Source organism: Cyprinodon tularosa, unplaced genomic scaffold (assembly GCF_016077235.1).
Source record: "Cyprinodon tularosa strain WSP-4 unplaced genomic scaffold, ASM1607723v1 ctg134, whole genome shotgun sequence".
Lineage (NCBI taxonomy): Eukaryota > Metazoa > Chordata > Actinopteri > Cyprinodontiformes > Cyprinodontidae > Cyprinodon > Cyprinodon tularosa.
This window is the reverse complement of record NW_024038158.1, coordinates 1,252,307-1,271,860: the sequence shown is the minus strand read 5'-3', so window position 1 is coordinate 1,271,860 and position 19,554 is coordinate 1,252,307. Positions and strand designations below refer to the sequence as shown.

Below are 19,554 nucleotides of genomic sequence, written 5' to 3'. Positions count from 1 at the left end.
TTAATACAGAGTAGTCGGTCACAGCAGCACAATACCAAAAAAATGTGTCATTTCATCAACTTACTGGAGAAAAGACTGAAATGTGGAGAATGTCAGAGGCTTTTATTTTGTTGACATTGATATGGTAATTAAATCAGTTTGCCTGAGTTTAAGAAACATAACACAGTAGAAGGTTTGGCCATATCATCCAGCCGCTTCTAGGTGGTTTATGTTTTGCATCACGTGAATTACGTTTAAAGATTCGTGAACCCACCCCAATAAAATCTTAGTTAAACTCAGGAAAAACGACTTAGTGTTTGAACTGAGTGGTGCCAGCAAGGCTAGATTTTACTCAGGCTTATGAAATCAAACAGGACTACATGTGAATTGGTAACATTCTTTTCTGTTTTCTATTTGTAAGAAAAATAAATTGTCTTCTTCCCTTTTATAATAACAGTGTATGCCCTATTATGTTGGTCTACAACATTAAAGGAAAATATTTTGAGGTTTGTGGAATTTTAATGTGGAAAAATGGGAAGCGGTTCAAAGTGTGGGAAAACTTCTGCACTCCACTGCTCCATTTTAGCCTTGTGTTAAAGTGACATAAAAACAATGCATCATTCTTTCTTTCTTAATCCCATATGTGTAAAATGTATTACTCCTCCAAGAGCAGCCAGCTGCAGTGTCAACCGGAGTCAGATTGGATGATTTTCCTCAGACACATTCATTTTACTGTCATGTCTTCCAGGCCACAAATTTATCATCGCAAAGAGTCTTCAGAGGACTCTAAGAAGTCATGTTGACCTGTTTTTCAAATTTTTTTTTCTTTCAAAATGTCACATCGGGCAATGTTTTACTGAAACTGTGAAAATAACTTCCTGCATCTCTGTGCTGTGGCAGAACTGGCAGTCATCGCGGCGCTTTTTGCGACCGTCCTGATCTACTTCCCATCGCGCCCGCCAATGCCCCCCAGCGTGGCCGCGGCAAGCCAGAGACTCAGTTACAGGAGCAGCATCTGCAGACTCCTCAGGTAAAACCGCTGATGCTCAAACAACAACACAGACCTACAGACACCCTTTTTTTTAGCTGAAAGTATCCTTCATCTGCTTCATTTAGCCCTCCTAACCCTTATCCGTGACTGAAGTCCATTTCCACAGATGTGTGTGGCCTCAGCTCTCTCTGCATCACATTTAATAATGCTGGAGGCTCTGCTTGGCTTGGAGAGTTAAATGATTCAATCCAGCAACAGATGAGGAGCATTAGATTGTCCGCCACTCAAACGCTGCTTTGGTTGTTAGTAAAGTATCTCCCTGCTTTCCCTCTAGATTCCCGACTAAATCATGATAAAGTATTTGCTGTGTTGTATAAACATATTCCCAGAAGAATTGTCTCACAGAGAGAGATGGTCTATTTAGACAAGGTCCTGGATGTTGGTGGCATCTATTTGTTGTGTATTTCCACCCACAAGAGACTAGAAGTGGAGGTAAAATTGAATCTCACTCTATTTTAATCTCGTGCATCCCCCCCTCCACATCTCTTCACACCATCACACTCTCCATCAAGGGTGATTTTTATCCCCTAGGCGACCAGGAAGCAGCACTGTCTGGGAACTGGTGCCTGGCTTGTTAAGGAATGATGCCTGCAGCTGTGGCCAGGGAATAAAGGCTGGAGAAGGAAGAAGAAAAACTGGGCAGTAGCAGTCAGGGAGTTGAATTAACTTTTTTTTTTTTTTTTTTTGGCTGTGTTTGTCCCCCCTTGAGTAAGAAATCACTCCGCTGTGGTGCTTAGATTTTCAGAGGCTTGTGACCAGTTCAGAGAAACTCAGCTCCTCTAGGAGTTCCTGTTGATAGATGATGGAGACCCCAACAGATATCAAGGTTCTGGACAGATCAGTACACATTTCCCTTAAGTTTTAGTCCATCCAGCTGAGAGAGCTTCTGCTGGGGGCAGCCAGTCGCTGACAGACTTGAAGCCAGAGATCAGGGAAAAAATGACTTCAAATAAAATCTATGGCAGGGGTAACCAATAAAAAATCAGCGGGGTCCGAATAAAGAAAATCAACAACCAGTAAAGGTCCGGAGACATTTTTTATTATAATCTGTTACTTTAAACAGAATTTAACACTGAAATAAAACTAGGTGTTTATGCATCCATATTATACATTGACTTTTTAAATAATAAAAAAAAATTGAATATTAAAAAAAATCTAAAGTGTTTTTTTTAAGTAGAGAACAAAAATCTTTCAGTTTAGTATATAAATAATTTTCTGATTCACACATTTTATAAAACACCTGATCTGACAGTTGTTTTTGTTTTTTTCTTTATTTTTTATGGCCTGCAAAGCGTTAAACCTGGGTTTAAATAGTGACATAGCCATTCTAAAGCTCATATCAAGGTGCTCATTTTGAGCTTGGATCCATATTTATTTTTTAATCTGTTCATGGTGGAGAATCCTGCTTCACAGCAGCAGGTTGAGCCAAACATACTCAAAATGTGCAGGGTCATCTTTGAGCACGCCATTTCACTTTACTGTCATCAGTTCACTGCAGTTCTTCCAGCAGTCCACACTTTCTTTCACTTTTTCTCATCGTCTTCTTCTTTCCCACTGCTCGGCTTGCCGCAGGTTTGCCTGCTGTGTCTGACAGTAGCTAGCAGCAGCAACCCAGACTGACGCAGCTCATTGGCTAATTTGTATCATGTATAGCCTGGTCCCGGAAGCTCTGGAGGGCTTTGCCATATTAACAGGAGAAGCTGTGCAAGTGAAATTAGACACTGTCATCAGACAGCATGTGATAATTTATAAATGTTTTAAATCAGGTTCGGTCCGAATTAGCCAGCAGGTGGGTCCGGATCCGGACCGCAGTGCACCAATCCGTGACCTCTGGTCTATGGAATCATTGCGATTTACTTGATTTATCCCAAAGGGAAATAAAATGAAATTAAAACCTATTTAGGAAATTTAATTGTACATTTGCAATGACGACACATTGTCTGCTCTAGTTTTCTTGTTTACAAAAAAAAGCAGCTCTATCAATCATCCATAAACTGTACAACTAAGTGACAGACGTCCACAGATTAATCATTCAATCGTTTTCTCTTGTTCAAAAAATATTCCCACCCCTTTAACTTTTCACATTGCAGTCACAAACATTCATTCATGTCTTTGGGATATTTTATTTACCAACAAATAAAAAGCATGAATTTCAAGAGGAAATAATAGTTATGAGTTGTATTTTGTTTGTCTTTTTCTGTACTTTATGTAATTGATGAAGCACAGGAAATTATGAGAGGAAAACATTTCATGCGGTTTTGTTCCTCAGTTTTCAAACAATAGAGCTAAACACAAACAGTTGGGGCTGCCTTTTATGACAAAGCATCGACTTCTTCAGCAATCATCCTTGTTTAAAAAGCACTTTTATGTAAAATCAGATCTTATAGGTTTGATATATTCTATCCATTTGATCTAATCCTATGAAAGGAGTCCAGGTGCAGTTTTAATCAGGACAATTTTTCCATTATATAGCTTTTTTGTACAACGTGATCCAGTCTTCATTGTTTTTTTTCCCCTGCTGCTAATAAAATGTAAAGCAATGAATCTCCATATCTAGTACTTTGTTACCGAGATACAGTTTCAACAAAGAAAGGGGGTACAGGTGAAAACACATTTTTTACATGTTAATGAATACCTACCCAATAATCCTAAACAAATTGACGATTCCAGAGCATATCGAATTTTGTTTTTGTTTTGTATTTATTTTCACTAATACAATTGTAAAAAGCATTTTTTTCATCTGTATTTGGTGACATTTTACTGGAGCTAAACCTGCAATGTTCTGGGATGATGTCACAGCTAGCTTAGGAAACTTTTTCCTGTACTTGTGTAGCTGAAGATGGCACAGATTTTCAGTTAGATTTGTTGGTCTGGACTTTAACTGGGCCATCCTAACACATGAATCCTAACACCACCTTACCGTAGATCTGGGGGTCTGTTTAGGCCGTTATCCTCCTGAAAGTTGCGTTTCCACCTGATTAGTCTTTACCACCTTTAAAAGAGTTTCCTTCAGGATTTCATTTTCCCTGTCCCTGCTGAAAAGAAACCTCCACGCAGCATGATGCATCCACTGTCGTGTTCAGTAGTGGCAAACGGGGCTAGAGATGATGTCTGTTGAGTGTTTTTTGAAGTATTGGTCCATCCATCCATCCATCCATCCATCCATCCATCCATCCATCCATCCATCCATCCATCCATCCATCCATCCATCCATCCATCCATCCATCCATCCATCCATCCATCCATTCAGTCTCAGCAGAGATGCCCAGACATCCTGTTTTTGTCACTTTTTCATAACGGTTTAAATGATCAAAAGCTGTCCTTAGGTAGGGAATTTAATGTGTCAGATCAGGCAAAGATTTAAGGTAGATGAGTGCTTCTGCAAGGCACTAGATCTATTTCCAGCTGCTCACTAAGCACATCAGTTATACATGAACAACCATCGAGTCAATATGAAAATGTACTTGGTCAATCATGAATGAAGAAGTGAAAACAGCTGGAGCTTGCAGAATTCACTTTCAAAAAAATGGAAATTGGAAAATGCAGAACTGCACAGGATAAGTTTGAAGGCAGGTGCCGAGCAGCGGATCACTTAGTATTCCTGACACCTTCCCAGTGATGTATCTGCTCATCCATTTAGCCTGTCAGGAGCTAAGGCACACGCTAATGATCTTCAGCTTGATGAGAGCTTCCAGTTGCTCACATCTGCTTCCACAGCAGCCACCTAATTAGGACCCTGGATGTTTCCTCGCATTTTGTACAATTTTCATTGCTATCCCCCTCTCTTCCTCCCTCCCCCCCGCGGGAGATCAGACTTCAAAGACCAAAAGCGTGAGTATTGATCCTCCGTACTTTCCGGTCAGACTCCCTTTAGCTTTGAAAGTTGTCATCTTGATGCATTTGTCTCCAACCTGGTGGGCCAAGGACGAATGGCACTTAGCTGATGACACCATCAGCTTTGAGACTTCTTTAGGGACATTTCATCACTCCTGAAAAGTGAAAGCATACCTAGCATGTTTTTTGCTTTGAAGGGGATGTCTATATAAGGTCATGTTTAAAGATAAAGCTGCTTGGCTATTGATTTTCCACTGTTGTGGCAAGGTTAATGAAAAGGGTGCTCAGGGAAAAAAAACAAAAAAAAAAAACTCCTCAGCGCTCTCCATCAGAAGGCTTTTATGATTGTCCCTCCATGCTGCTATCAAGGCCAAGGAGTCTAGTGTTACTGAGGACGGTTGTGCAATCTGCAGCAGGGAGAGACGTGGAGTTTTCTATAGAGTCATTCATGATTTAAAGTGAGGTCCACCACTGTTTGCCAAAGTAAAAGGTATGCACATTTTTCCAGAAATTTGCATTTAACATGCATGTTAGGGGTTTTTAGGAGGTTCAAAATCTTTCTATTTTTGACATTTAAGCCACAGAGTCTTACTCCAGCAAAGCAAAGTTCAATAAATACCGGTTTATTTGTATTAGAAAAATTACTTGAGCAAAACAGAAAACTACCTTAGAATCCGCTGCCTGCTCTGCCAGACTCGCCTCATTTGTCAACTGCTTAGTGTCTCTAATCTGATTGTTTGGGCTGAGTAGGTGGCTCTGATTTTTAGATTAGTTTGCCACCTCACTGGGTTAAGGTGATTAGATTAGATTCTTGTTTTCCAAGTGTTTGTATTGGGGTGTCATATGAGCGGAGAGGTGCCGCACACTCTAAAGAGGAAGGTTAAGTGGGTACATGGTCGGCATACCTAAGCTGTTAGGCACCTAATGCTGCAGAACTCTGTCATCAGCTGGGATTCGTGCAGAAAGAAGACATTTAACGAAGACAACCATCCAATCAATCCAACAGGTTTTATGTAAAGATTCTAGGATGACACTTTGGAACATTTTTTAAAAATCGACATGCTAGGAAATAGAAATATGAATTCCGAGTGGTTTATTTTTCATGTTTTAATTGTTTCTTTTCTAACTTTTAGCAACTTCCGGTTCCTGATGATTGCATTGGCATATGCAGTCCCTACAGGAGTGATCGCTGGCTGGTCTGGGGTCCTGGACATGGTTCTTACACCAGCCAACGTCAGCCAGGTAAGATCTAGATATTCAAATTACTCAGACCTTCCAGGTTTAGGCACTGAAACATTTATTTTGAGCTGACTTGCTTTTATGTGTCCTTTTGAACTGTTAGAGTGCTCTGTGGTTCGTTTACAGGGTTTCCACCAGTTATTAAAAATCCTTTAAAGTCATTAAATATTTGGCATTAAAATTCATTAAATGTTATTATTGTGGCATTTAAAATGCTTTATAAAAAAAGTTTCTAAAAACAATTTCGTCAGATATATTAAATCGAGATATATTTGTGCGGAACTGCTTCCGGTTGATCGTATGTTTGGAAAAGAAGCTCGAGGCGGAGAAAAGCTAGAGAATGGGGAAAATGCAAATTTAAACAAAAGTGGCTGGAAATCGAGGAATTGCAGCCTGTTGACGGTAAAGATGATGAAGGGTTTTGATGAGAGTCATGGGTATTTGTTGATGGCTTTAAAATGATTTCTTAGAGCATTAAAAAGCATTAAATCAGTTACACGTTCCTGTGTAAACCCTGATTTAGTACTTATTTGTCCTTTTCTGAAATGTTTTCCTGTCAGGCTATTTGTTTACATTTCTCTAACCCATCAGACGGCCATGATGCTTTTATGACTTTGCCAGAATTCGGACATATTGGTGTAGATACTGTTTGTTGTGAAGCTTCTGGGAAAATGAAAAAAATACTCTGCCTGATTTGTAGTTCCCTGCTTTCAACCCATGTCAAAACAAGCATTATTCCACGATTCTTATCAGACAGGCTGCTGCTTGTGGGGAAATTGCACACAGTAGAGCAGAGGTTGAAACGTTTTCTTCTCCCACCTCTGCTTTGCGCCACCAGACAGTCACACCGCTTTCAACAGCTGCTGCAAGGCATCTTACAGAATCTCAAAGGATGCTTTCCTTCTCCCATACTAATTAAATACCTGACCATCTTGGGTTAAAAGTTAGAATAGTGCTTTATAATTATTACCTGGATTAACTTGGCATCCAGTGTAATTATTGGGATTTTATCTAGTAGAATAACAGGCTCCAGTATTCCTGTGAATCATTTTAGTCATTTTATTTCACTTTTATGATAGTGGCCCAAATGCAATATATTTCTAAAAGTAAATAAATGTCCACTAAAAAGACAAGATTAGCCACCCTTTTTCTTTTTCAAGTAAACAAAGTAATGAATACACAGTAATAAAGTTTCAAAGTGGTTCTTTCATATGCATTTTGCTCTTACTGCCTCTCAAGGTGTGTAAAGTGACAGTGATTGCTCACTTACTAAAGCAACTAGTATCCTGAAGAATCTTTTCGAAGTGTATGAAAGCATATAAGATCTCTGTATGGGGAAATCTGTGAAACCTGTAGACAGAACCATTGAGCACAGAGCTTCCCATCATCCTAATGAACATGTTTCACCAAACAGGTGCTCATTAGTCATCTGCATTCACTGCTTTAATGGACGTGCGTTTCTAATTCCAATACCTGGAATGCTGATCCAGTGTTTCGAGCATCTTTTAGTTTAATTACCTCTTTTTTTTGTTTACCAATGAATTAATATCCTCAGGTCTTGGCAAGCTTCAATTCCACCAGAGTGCATAAGCTACCTTCCTTTGCTGTTCGACTCATGTTTCACTATTAAATACGACTTGTAGGCTTTCAGGATTACATGAAGTTATTAAGAGAAAGAATGTTGTGTAGGAATAAAGCTGAGCGTTGACATTTTTGTTTTGATTGGCTTATTTGGAGAGTTAATAAAAAGAAAACATAACATAAAAACCATTGGGTTTACCTTTTATAGTCCCGGCAGTCTGCAGCGTATTACACGAATTAAATATAGCAGAGATGATTAGGCTTCAAATCTGCCTTTTCTAAGGTTTCCAAGGCAGTAACAGTACTGCGGTTAATTAACTCCATGTCTGCACATGGTGCACGTTGACTCGGATTTAGGAAATGAAATGTCTCGGAGACCTATTTATACTTTGCTACCTCAATTAGTGAAATTTAACAAGCTTGGCAACAATGCTGCACAAACCTGCATTGATGATACTAGGTAGTCATTAAAAGCAACTGAATGGTTTTATGATGATTCACATGTTCTGATGTTCAGTACATCTAGGTAATTATTGATCCCAAAGAGAAATCATATATTAGACATTTAAGATTTTCCTCAAGCAGCTGTAGATGTTGTCATTAGTGGCGGGCTTTTGGAGAAGGCTTGTCCTTGCTAGAGTCTACAATGATTGATGGAAGAGCTGCCTTAAATTTCCTCCTCCTTTCTATTGTCCTTGCTCCTGCTCTGCATCATTGGCTCCTTGTTTTCAACTCAGCTGGGACCTTAAGTAGCAGTTGAGGTTTTATTTCAGCTTTTGAGATAAGCAGCTCCTGGGTGCAAAAAAAAACATAACTTGACATGGTTACATATCCTTACAAATATCCAAAACTGGAAAGATAATAATAAAAATCCTTTCAGCTGCACAGCATCCAAAATCAGAGCTAAAAAACTTCAGATCAATGAAACCTTTCTCCACAAAATGGAGGAAACGAAATTCTTTAAAAAAATAAAATGAGAATCAAGCTAATTTAGCAACTCCAACATGCTGCCATCTTGAGTAGTGCAATTCTAGAATCATAAATCTTGACGATTATGTCAAAGTTTTACCGTATCACAGGACTCTGGGTCTCCAGAAGGACACACCGAAGGAAGTGCTTTATATCAGGTATAAAAGCATTCTGGCATTCATCACTCACTAAGCCAAAATACATTTTATAATTAATAACTTTGGCTGTCCATTTTTATTTATTGTTGCCTTTGATGACATTTGGGTGCAGAGAATGATTAAGCAAAAAGCTCCAGTATCCTTGTTTTGACTCTGTTCCCTTGCTGTGTATCCTCCATCTGGTTGGAATTGGTAAAAAGTGAGTTATAGCCCCAGGGAGACTAAACGGCGCCATTGGCACTTGCTTGTTTTCATCTGGGTGTCTCACCCTGATTGGTTGTGTGTTTGTGTGTAGGTTTGTTACACATGCAGCATTTTACCCGCCATTGATTCTGCGACAGTCCCTTGGCCGTAACATCCTGTCTCCTGACTTTGAGCAAATGTTCCAGGATTGGCTTCCATTCCTCTAAATAGAAGAAGGACAACAATTCTTCAAGCATACACGTACACACAGCATACTGTCAGACGAGGCAATTTAGCAGACATAGTGACTGAAAGGTCTCAGTAGGTTTCAAACACTTAACACTTGCTCTCTGCCTTTCTCTGTCCTCCCTCTCTCAACTTTGCTTTTAACCCACCTTTCATTTTTTTTTCTCACAGGTGGATGCAGGCTGGATAGGTTTTTGGTCTATTGTCGGCGGATGTGTGGTTGGAGTAGCAATGGCCAGGTAAGTTCAGCCAAATTTGCAGTGCAAGTTTCTATTTTTACCAGTTTTTCCTGCAGTTTTTTTTTTCCTTTAAGTTGAAATGAAATCACTGCTCTTAATCTGCACAAACACGTTAAGTCTTCTGAGACCTCCACACACCCCAACCAGATTCTTTGCTCATTTTTTAGATTATGGGCACTCTAATTCCCATTTTTTGTGAAATCCGATTTCTTTTTACGTTACTGGTCACATTTCCAAATATATGCGACTTGTATGTGATCTCCTGTGTGAACTGCAGTCATACAACGCAAGTGTCCTGCATGCGCAGTAGAGGACGGAGTGACGTCACAGGCCAGCGTGCTCTTTTTTCCCGGAAGTAAACATGGATGGTAGCGTCGGCGTGCATCTAGCGGTCTTTTCCAACCATAAAAACACAATCTTTGCAATATGGTTAAACATACATACTGCTCTCCACATCATCATGTGCCATGGTTGTTGTTTTTCTTGCCCCTTCTGCGTAGCAAGAGGCATAATAATGACCTTTGTTGGGTTTTAATGGCATTCAGGTCAGAGGAATGCGACCTGGCCATTCAGACACAGGTCATTTGAAAAGATCAGATTCGTATCGGATTCAGGACCACATAGCCAAGTGGCCTGGGTCGCTTTGCAAAAATCAGATCTGTGTTGTTCAGACAGCCATGAAAAGATCAGATCCAGGTCGCATATGTGATAAAAAAATCGGATTTGGGTCACTTCAGGCTAGGGCTGCAACAACGAATCGATAAAATCGATAAAAATCGACTTTTAAAAGCGTTGGCAACGAATTTCATCATCGATTAGTTGTGTCGCGCGATTATTGCGTCATCCGCCGCGCCGTCATCACTGCCTCTTGACTGAAAGAGGAAGAAAAAAAAATACGGCAGAGCGAGTCAGCGCCGCAGGTGCAGTGTTGCCAACTCCGCGACTTTTCAGACCCCTCCAGCGACTATTTTTCAAAAAAGCGACTAGCGACAAATCTGGCGACTTTTTTCGGTGTCACTGGCGGCTTTTGGAGACTCTTACGTGAAAGCATGCATGTTCCTACTCTGCCGTGGGGCGCCTCCCCCACCCCAACCGCGTTTTCCCGCAGGAGTCCCTCTCAGTCAGAGCCTCAGTGTCCAGACTGCAAATGAAGCGCGCATGCACCGGGATTGACGGCGCAAATTGATCACAATAATTAAAATAGCCTGCGCTTTGTAAAGCGAAAAAAGTGATAACATGCAACTTTTTTCAAAAGAAATTAACATGGCACGGAACCACCATGTTTGTTTGGTTTTAAAGTGGGGAAACGTAACGTTAGTTTCTCAGGAAGCTCATCTGATGCTTTCCTTACCGTGTTAGTAGGTTACAGACAGTGATAAGGTTGGCTACTTATTTTACTTTTAATTTCATTTGAATTAGCTTAAGCAGCGTTTATATTTACTTTATAAATAAATTAACTTGCAAATTATGAGGGCAAGACTTTTAAAGTTTAAATCTTCTGGCAAAGATAAAGTAAAGATGATCCTGCAATTTATAGAAGTAAAGCAGAATAAAATCCAGCAAGATCAGTAATATGTCAATTAATTATATGCCACATTCCCATGTAAATATCTGTCTTTGGAGGATGTGTTTTTTAGCACCCCTAGTTCTCTCATTTTTATTCCAAATACAATTTATAATTTGAATCACAGGGCTATTTTTATCTCTATGGTTCAGTATTTTCTCAAGTAGCAACTTTAACTGCTGTACTTTCCTGTCTTAAAAGGCAGAACTCTTCTAGTCTAAAAAAAACTCATTTGTTGAAATGGGGGGCCTATTGTTTGAACCCCTTAGAGGCTTTTAAAAACAAAAATGTCTTTTTTTGCGCTTTATGAAACAAAGTACCCTATATTTTGTGGATGTACAGCTACATTTCTCATGTAAGTTTGCGTAGTTTTAACACAAACATTTATTTTTCATATTGCACCAGTACAGTTAATGGGCAACCTGTACTTGTGTGCTTGTTTGTTCTGTCTAAAATGTTTATTTTGGAATAAAGAGGTTAATATAAAAAATATTTTTTGTCCGATTCATCGATTAATCGAAAAAATAATCGTCCGATTCATCGATTTTTAAAATAATCGTTAGTTGCAGCCCTACTTCAGGCTGCAGTGTGAACGTTGCCAAAGACTCTGTAGTTCACATAGGGTGCCTTATAAAGGTTTTAATCCCCTTAAACCTTTTACGATTTTGACTGAATTGCAATTTGATTTTTTTATGAGGCTTAAAAAACTACTGCAACCTTACAAAGACAATGGCAACGATTTCTTAATGCCATTTATTCTTTTATCTGTAAAGTGCTTCATGCATTGTTATTAGAGATGTTCCGATACCATTAGTTTTTTCTCTTGATACGATTGCAATACTTGTGCTGCGAGAATCAATCAAATTAATTTTAACTCAATTCAGTTTATTTCTATAGCGCCAATTCACAACACGTCGTCTCATGCCGCTTTACAGTTCACCAGATCATACAATAAATGTATTTAAAGTGTTCTATGTAAGGAAAAACAGTTGATTTCATTGATTCTAAGGCAATCTCTCACAAGAATACAAACAAACATGCTTTTAGTGACAGTGGAGAGGAAAAACTCCAGTTTAACAGGAAGAAACCTCCAGCAGAACCAGGCTCAGTGTGTGCGGCCGTCTGCCGAGGCCGACTGGGGTTCAAGGAGACAGAAGCAGAGATACAAAAGGCAACTTGTCGGTTGATATCGAGTTACCAAAAAAAGGAAAAATAAAATCCTACTATGCCTGCACAGTGCAACTATTTTAAGAGTGCCGAACAAGAACCGTGTCAGAACTACCAGAACTAACAGGTACATAGATTCCTATTTTAGTTCCTATTTTAAATTACATTTTTCTTTTCTTTTTCTTTTTCCTGAAAAGAGATCAATCATAACTTATATGTATTAAATAACCAGGAGAGATGAAAACAAATTCTAAAAGAAATTGTAATCTTACTCTGATCAGAGAAGTTGTTTAGAATTTACAGAAGGCAGCTGTTTACCAACCGGGCTCACTTCTTGGGAAGTGGCCCTGATTAACAGTTAAAGAAGCATTTTATACATCTCTAGTATGATACATCATTACATCATACACGTTAGCAGATGAGTAGACATCATGACTCCAGCCTTATCACAATATTACACTCTGTTCTTAGCTGAAGGACACCGCTCTCATTTCATTCCCAAATTTTTGCCACATGCAGAATTAAGATTATATCTGTATATCCAGACAGAGGAACTGTCTTAATTAGATACACTATTGGGGAAAACATCAGTTCTGACTAAACTCACACATCATCAATGACAATTATCCTAACAGAGACATTTCTGATTCTGGTTTCAGAATAGGAACAACTCTAATTGGTATTCAACCCTTATAACAGGCCTTTAGCGTGGGTCTCTACATGCTTTCCACATCCGGAGATGTTTGCATCAACTTGTCCTGTAAAAATAGCTAAACCTTAATTTAACTGGACCCAGAACATCTGAGAACAACAATTTTTAAATTCTACTCAAAAAATGATTAGATTTATATCCTGACATGAATTGAGCCTCATTGAGATTTATACCGTTCTGTTGTAGTTATAGCCGTATGTTCAGTATTTCCCTGCTGAAGGCAATGCTCTGCCTCAGTCACTAGTATTTAGCAGCCTAAGGTTCTAAGGTTGCCCTGTTCTCAGCTCCATCCTTCCTTCCATCTGTTTTGACCAGCTTGTGTTTCCCTGCTGAAAGCGTTGCCACAGCACGATGCTGCATCTGCCTCGTGTCATGGTGAGGATTGTGTGGTCACATCGCTGCGCGGTGTTAGTTTTCTGTGGTTAAGCCTGAAAAGATCAAATTTGGTCCCATCTGACCAGAGATTCTTCCTGCAATATCAGATTTTTGAAGCGGTTTGGTAATATTCAATTTGTTAATGGGTTCACTACCAGAGCCACGGATCTTTGGAGCTCCTCTAGAGCCTATGTGTCAAATTCAAGGCCTGCAAACCAAATCCAGACCCATCAATACAATTTATCTGCCTCCCACATGATAAAAAAAATGTTTATCATGGCAAAAAAAAAAAAGTCTTTTAAAGCATGAAGAGTGGCTAAAACCACTAAACAGAAGTAAAGCTATAACAGCAGATCACTGAGCTCTTTGCAAATACAACAATTATATCCAAAGATTCTTCTACAGAGGTTCATCTCTTTTTTTTTAAGACTTGATGATGCTGAAGTGGACTGATATATGAATACGTAAACTAATAGAAGACAAAACCAGTTAAGAGTCTATGTATACTGTACCAGCAGGAAAATGGAGACACACAAGTAAATTTCCCTACTAAAACACTCAGGACAGACAACATTTTTATGAAGCCTTTTCTAATGCTGTCTAAATTAATCATAATATACAAATCTGTTAAAATTAATTTATAATACCCATTAAATGGGTTGAGCTGTTTTTTTTAAATACATAGAAAACTCTAGATGACCCGCAGAGACGCATACATTCCTTTCTTCCACATGAAACCAAAAAATAGTTTTAAAAGAAAAAAATCTGTACTTTTTAAGCTTCAATATTAGTATTTTGATAGGTAAATATATTAGCTTTTTTTGTTGTTGTTGCTTTTTTCAGTTTATGGTTAATGATGATTAATAATTAGAATGTAAAATAATTAAGTAGTTATTAGTAAGTAGGACTTTACACTTGAGAGAATCACTGCTGCTACCCACTGGTCTAGAGAGGAATTGCAACCCATGGTCACCCCAAGCCACCCCCTAGCTCCGCCCCTGTCTTCTTCTGATTGACATCAATGCTCCTTAAAAGAGATGCCACCAAGAAATTGCAGTATAATTTCGATTTATAATGTGTGATTAGCAAAAAAGATCACAGCTGTTTTCCCAGAGCGCTGTAAAAAAAAAACACCCTTCTCTTCTGAGCTACACGACTCTAAAGCAGAGTGAGCTGAATATGTTTGGAAAACACAAATTGAACGCTGCCCTATGCAAGCTCACGAGTGAACTGGCCTCCCTCATATCTGATTTTTAAATGGCAGTTCAGTTTGTTTATTAAGCTAATACAAGCCAGCTCGGTAGAAAACTTGATGGAGCCACTGAGGCATTAAATTAGAAAATAAGCATTCACTGTAACACCTCATTAACAGCTGCACTCCTTATTCGCAGCTCAGTTGCACACATATTCCACGTATAATCCTCAGTGTCGTGCTGCGTCAGTCATTCAGAAGAAAGGCTTGTCTACAACAAAAATAGGCTATCCTTTTAGAAATGTGTTTTATACGTGACGAAAATCACCATTTGAGGCTGATAAGTTGTACAGAACGTTAACACTGCAAAAACAAGCTAGAAACAAGTAAAAAATTCTTGAATTAAATATATTTGACCTTAATTTGAGTATCTAAATAAGATGATTTGCAAATGGAAAGAGTATTTTTACTCTTAAAATCTGATAATTAGATATTATGTGATTGAAATAAGAGACTGCAGTCGTTTTTTATTTTAAAAGTAAATAATCTTGTTCCATTGGCAAAGTGTCTAAATTAGATTTAAGAAAAAATGCACTTGTTTTAAGACTTATTTAGATTAAAATTTATTGCAGCATCAGTTTGACCTAAAACTGACATTAAACCAAACAAACATGAAACAGGAGCATAAGAAATGGTTGGCAGCAAGAGGGATGTGTTTACATTGTTTTTCAAGATGAGGAGGAAAATAAAAGATGTGAATTATAAAAATTTTTCCTTCAAAACATCCTCAAATCTGACATATGCGACACCCTGTCAAAGCAGTATGTTGTCAGCGAGGCGCCGTGTAAACACATTTGTGTTCTTTATAAAAGCCGTGGCTGTCAGTGTTCTGTCTAATCAGTAAGATTAGGAACTTCTCTTTCTGCATTAGAGCGGCATTATTTATAACATCAGTAGTAACCGATAAATCTCATATGAAGAGCAGTGGAGGGTCCACTTGAACTTAGCAAAGAGGATATGTCTCTGTTGTTCCCCTCGTGTCATCTGGCTTTTTTATTATGAGAGCAGAGCCTGGTGACAAAAGAGGGAGTGGAATTGATGCTGATGCAAGTACCTCTTCCCCCTTCGCTGATGGGTAGAGAGCCACATGGTGAAGACAAAGCGTGGAGTCTGCAAAACAAGAGAACAAGAGAAACTCGTTCACGCGCTGATGGATGTGGGCCGTGGTCCAATCGTCGCTTCCGGGCAGTTTTTGTGTTTTTTGTAAGTTGTAATCAGGGAAATGGGTCCATAACTCCCTGTCTTAATCAATGTAGCTGTTTGCAGCATCAGATGGAAGTATTTGTAAACAAAACTGATAAATTGTTTGGTAGATTATGCAGTCTGAGAATCAAAGGAGGAAATTATTCCGTTCTCTTTGGTGCATTAGTTGATAGTCAAATGAATTTTGGCTTCAGCAATTATCCCGTCGCTGCTCACACGGTTGAAATGTGCTGAAGATGACAGCAAGGATCTGGGTCTGCAGTTCTTATTTCACAGAGCTATGTTCATCATCTGCTGCCTCACATTACATTCATTTAAATTAGAGAACTTTGTCAATTTCAATTTGGTAATTTGAGGGTAAAAAGTCTTACATATTTTAAATTTTTGTTTCAGTAGTTGTCTTAGATTTTCAGTAAAAAAGAAAAGAAAAGAAAGTTGCTTTAACTGCTCTACATGCTCGTTAACATTTTATGTGTACAGATTAAATCTGTCCCCCGATATTTCGCAAGTATGACTGCATGCTCCTGCTCATCGTTTGTGGTTGATAGTAGGGGTGTAAATCACACCCATCATGGTGATTCGATTCAGTATCGATTTCCTGACCCAACGATTCAATTTTTTTTCGATACTCAAGAATACACCACGATATGATTCGATTAATTGGTTCATTTTCTTTTTTTTTTTTTACACCTTACAGGCTAGACAATGTTTATAAGTTGAAATAAATCAATGAAAGCTGTAATATCGTTATGCATTTTTTTTTTTAAACGACAGCAAATAACAGAAGTAGAAAAGTTGCATCAAAAAATACTGCAAAAATCAGTGCAATGAGTGCAATTCAATACCTCTGCTCCAGAAGTCCCTGCCCCCTCCTCAGACGCTCCGCTGCACCTCTCCCAAATTGTAGCTGACCGCAGACAGGAGGCCGGCTTGTTTCGTTTTTATGACCGAAATTGCGGAAAACAACTCATTAAGTTTGACCCGCTAGAAGAGCGAGGTGTGCGAGAACGCAGGGACCCTTTTTCCACCTGGATCTCCGCTCTTTTTGGCCCTCATGTCCCTCCGTCGTCGGACTAAACTCGCCCCCACTTCCTCACCTCCTCGGCCGTATCTAGACCCACAGCGTGTAGCAAAGACCACGCTTCAATATTGGGCATAAATCAAAAATGTCTGTCTCAAGCTCACTACAACACACTGCTGTATGAGTATAACCAGGAAGCGCGGTAGGAGGGCAAAATAGGTTTAGCGCCACTGCAGCACGGGAGGGAGAATTACGCCCAGGAGCAAATGGATAAAAATAGACCGGAGGAAAAAAAAAATGAATCGATACTCTTGCGGATGTATCGATGCATCAGATCGTCGGCTGTTGGATCGATGCATCGATACAAAACGATTATTATTTACACCCCTAGTTGATAGTATTGGATGTGGCCCCGATCCAGCACTAAAATGGTGGTATTGGCATCGGCGCGTACCTACAGATAGGGCACTAATATCATCTTGATGTTTATATGTCACTTCAGAGCAGCCTTCTCTCTCCCGACACTCACTAGTGTTAACTATCGCTGTTGGCCCGCTCCAGACCAATGAGAGCTGGCAAATAGACGCTCTTATCCAATGCCGGGGCAGCTTTTTCATGCGGTGGGAATACAAACCAGGAGAAGAAAACGTCTGCAGTGTGGAAGTATTTGGTTATAGAAACGCCGGCGAGTACATTTGCTAAATGCAAGATTTGTGACCTGAAAGTTTTGAAAGGTGGAGTTAAACCGGGCAGTTTCAATACCTCAAACCTTATCAGTAACATTAGAAAAGCATCTTCAGGCGAATAGCTGTTCTCTTCACAAATTAAAGTTTGGTTAAGTACAGTCTTCAGTAAATAAATTAGTTCAGTACCTCGGTCATGAATGCATTCTGACATCAGTAGCCTTTAAGTCTAAAAATGATTGTTAAATTTGAAACTTGGTATGAGCTAAGCTAACGTTAGCTTAAAAAAAAAAAGTAATTCCATTTTATTGTCATTACACTGTCAGAAGTACAGAGCAACGAAATGAATTCTCATTTAACCCATCCCCTTGGGGAGCAGTGGGCTGCCATTGTGCAGTGCCGGGGTGCAGTGTGGGGTTAAGGGTCTTGCTCAGGGAGCCAGAGTGGCAGTCTGTGGGAGTGAGGGATCAAACTCACAACCTCAGGATTCAAAGCCCTATGTCCTAACCACTAGGCTGCTACACACCCTCACTGTTTATATGTAGAAAAGTGAGGCCTGAATAGGGTTGCCAAACGTCCCTTGAAAAATGGAATCGTTCGTTTAGAAATAGAAGCACCTGTCCCGTATTTAGTGGAAAAGGAACACACTTTGTCCCATATTACTGTGAGAGTAACAAAATAGTCAGTAAAAAGCTAATGGAAAATGAAACTTGGTTAGATATAAAACGCCCTGTCCTGTGTGACCAATGAGCTGACAACATATATGTTACGGTCCAGAATACCCTCATCCCATTGGTCGAGCCAAGTGTTGCTCATGGAGCACTCAAAGACAAACAACTCCTCACTGCTGCAAGAGCTCAGAGGAAATACAAATGAAAAAAACAGACTATCGCTACATAATGTTTTGCAGCTGTAGCCTAAAGTCATTGAATTTAAGGCACAAATATGTTTGCACAAAGTTGCTGTTGCACCAAGAATATGCACTATTTATTTATTGTTTTATATTCATTTTTACAGTTTGAAGTTAAGCAGGACAGCCTAAATACTTCTTTTATTCAGCAAAGCTTGTTATTCTGTATTAAAGTGAATTACTGGATAATTTGTTTTCCACTTGTTCATGTCACTCACAAATATGCATCTAATTCAATGCAGATCTGAGTCAAACAGTTACAAAAATCATTTCACACACAAACGGGGCTGAAAAAAAAAAATCACCACGCCAGGAGGGGTAAAGGCAATCGGGTCAGCTGCCACGCACATGAAGTGTCCCTTTTTTTCAGGTAGTTGGCAACCCTAGGCCTGAATGAACTGTTGTTTATAGTTTAAGACAAACTTTTACTATCAAATAGCATCAACTGTTAAACATGTTTCCTTTTATGCCTAGCATCATGTTTATAAAATGTCAGTCGATGACAGAGATGGCCGTTGCATATGAAGTCCAATTTAAACGATGAAGCTTTGCTATTGTCATTAGCTACAACTAAGAAGAAAACAGTAAATAAAAAAATTGAAAGTTACATAGAGTTTAGTTTTCACATTTTTTTTAATAAATATAACTTTTCGTATACGTGTTTACTGCGTGTGTGCACTTTTCACAGAATTCACAGGAAACACAAACGGTCTGAGGCAAAAAAAAAAGTAAAAATCTGTAAACTGAAACACCACAACCTGTGTGTTTTCCTAGCAGATATGGGGACATGTTCAAAAATGTCAAACAATTCAGAAAACTTTTACTGAATTTCAATATTTCAAGCTGAAAAAAATACATTTAAGTTAAAATAGAATTTGTCCTGAATGTCCCAATTACCATAAAACATTTATTAAAACTGAAAAGGACTAAAGTCTCAAACAGGAAAGCTAAGAGAAAAATGGTTTTAGCAGATTATGCATCTAGTTGGGTATATACAGATGTGTGTAAAGTGAAATCAGACATTCTAGTGTAAAGACAAAAGTCTGCCGGTGGGGGGCATCACTGAAGGTCTGCTTATTAGAAAAAAAAACCCCTAAAAGATTAAATTACAATGCTTTATTTCTAAGGATGCACGATATAATCGGCCCCCCATCGGTATTGGCCTGTATCGGCATTAAAACTGAATAT

At 39.0% G+C, this 19,554-nt stretch overlaps 1 protein-coding gene across 1 annotated transcript in view; it reads left to right on the top strand.

Moving 5' to 3' along the window:
- Positions 1 to 19,554, top strand: part of slc49a4 (solute carrier family 49 member 4) — an 81,318-nt gene that overhangs the window by 32,890 nt on the left and 28,874 nt on the right. Inside the window, exons 4-6 of the mRNA XM_038277747.1 lie at positions 880 to 1,009; positions 5,998 to 6,106; positions 9,412 to 9,479. Coding sequence (XP_038133675.1) covers positions 880 to 1,009; positions 5,998 to 6,106; positions 9,412 to 9,479 — 307 coding nt within the window. The remainder of the gene's footprint in view (positions 1 to 879; positions 1,010 to 5,997; positions 6,107 to 9,411; positions 9,480 to 19,554) is intronic.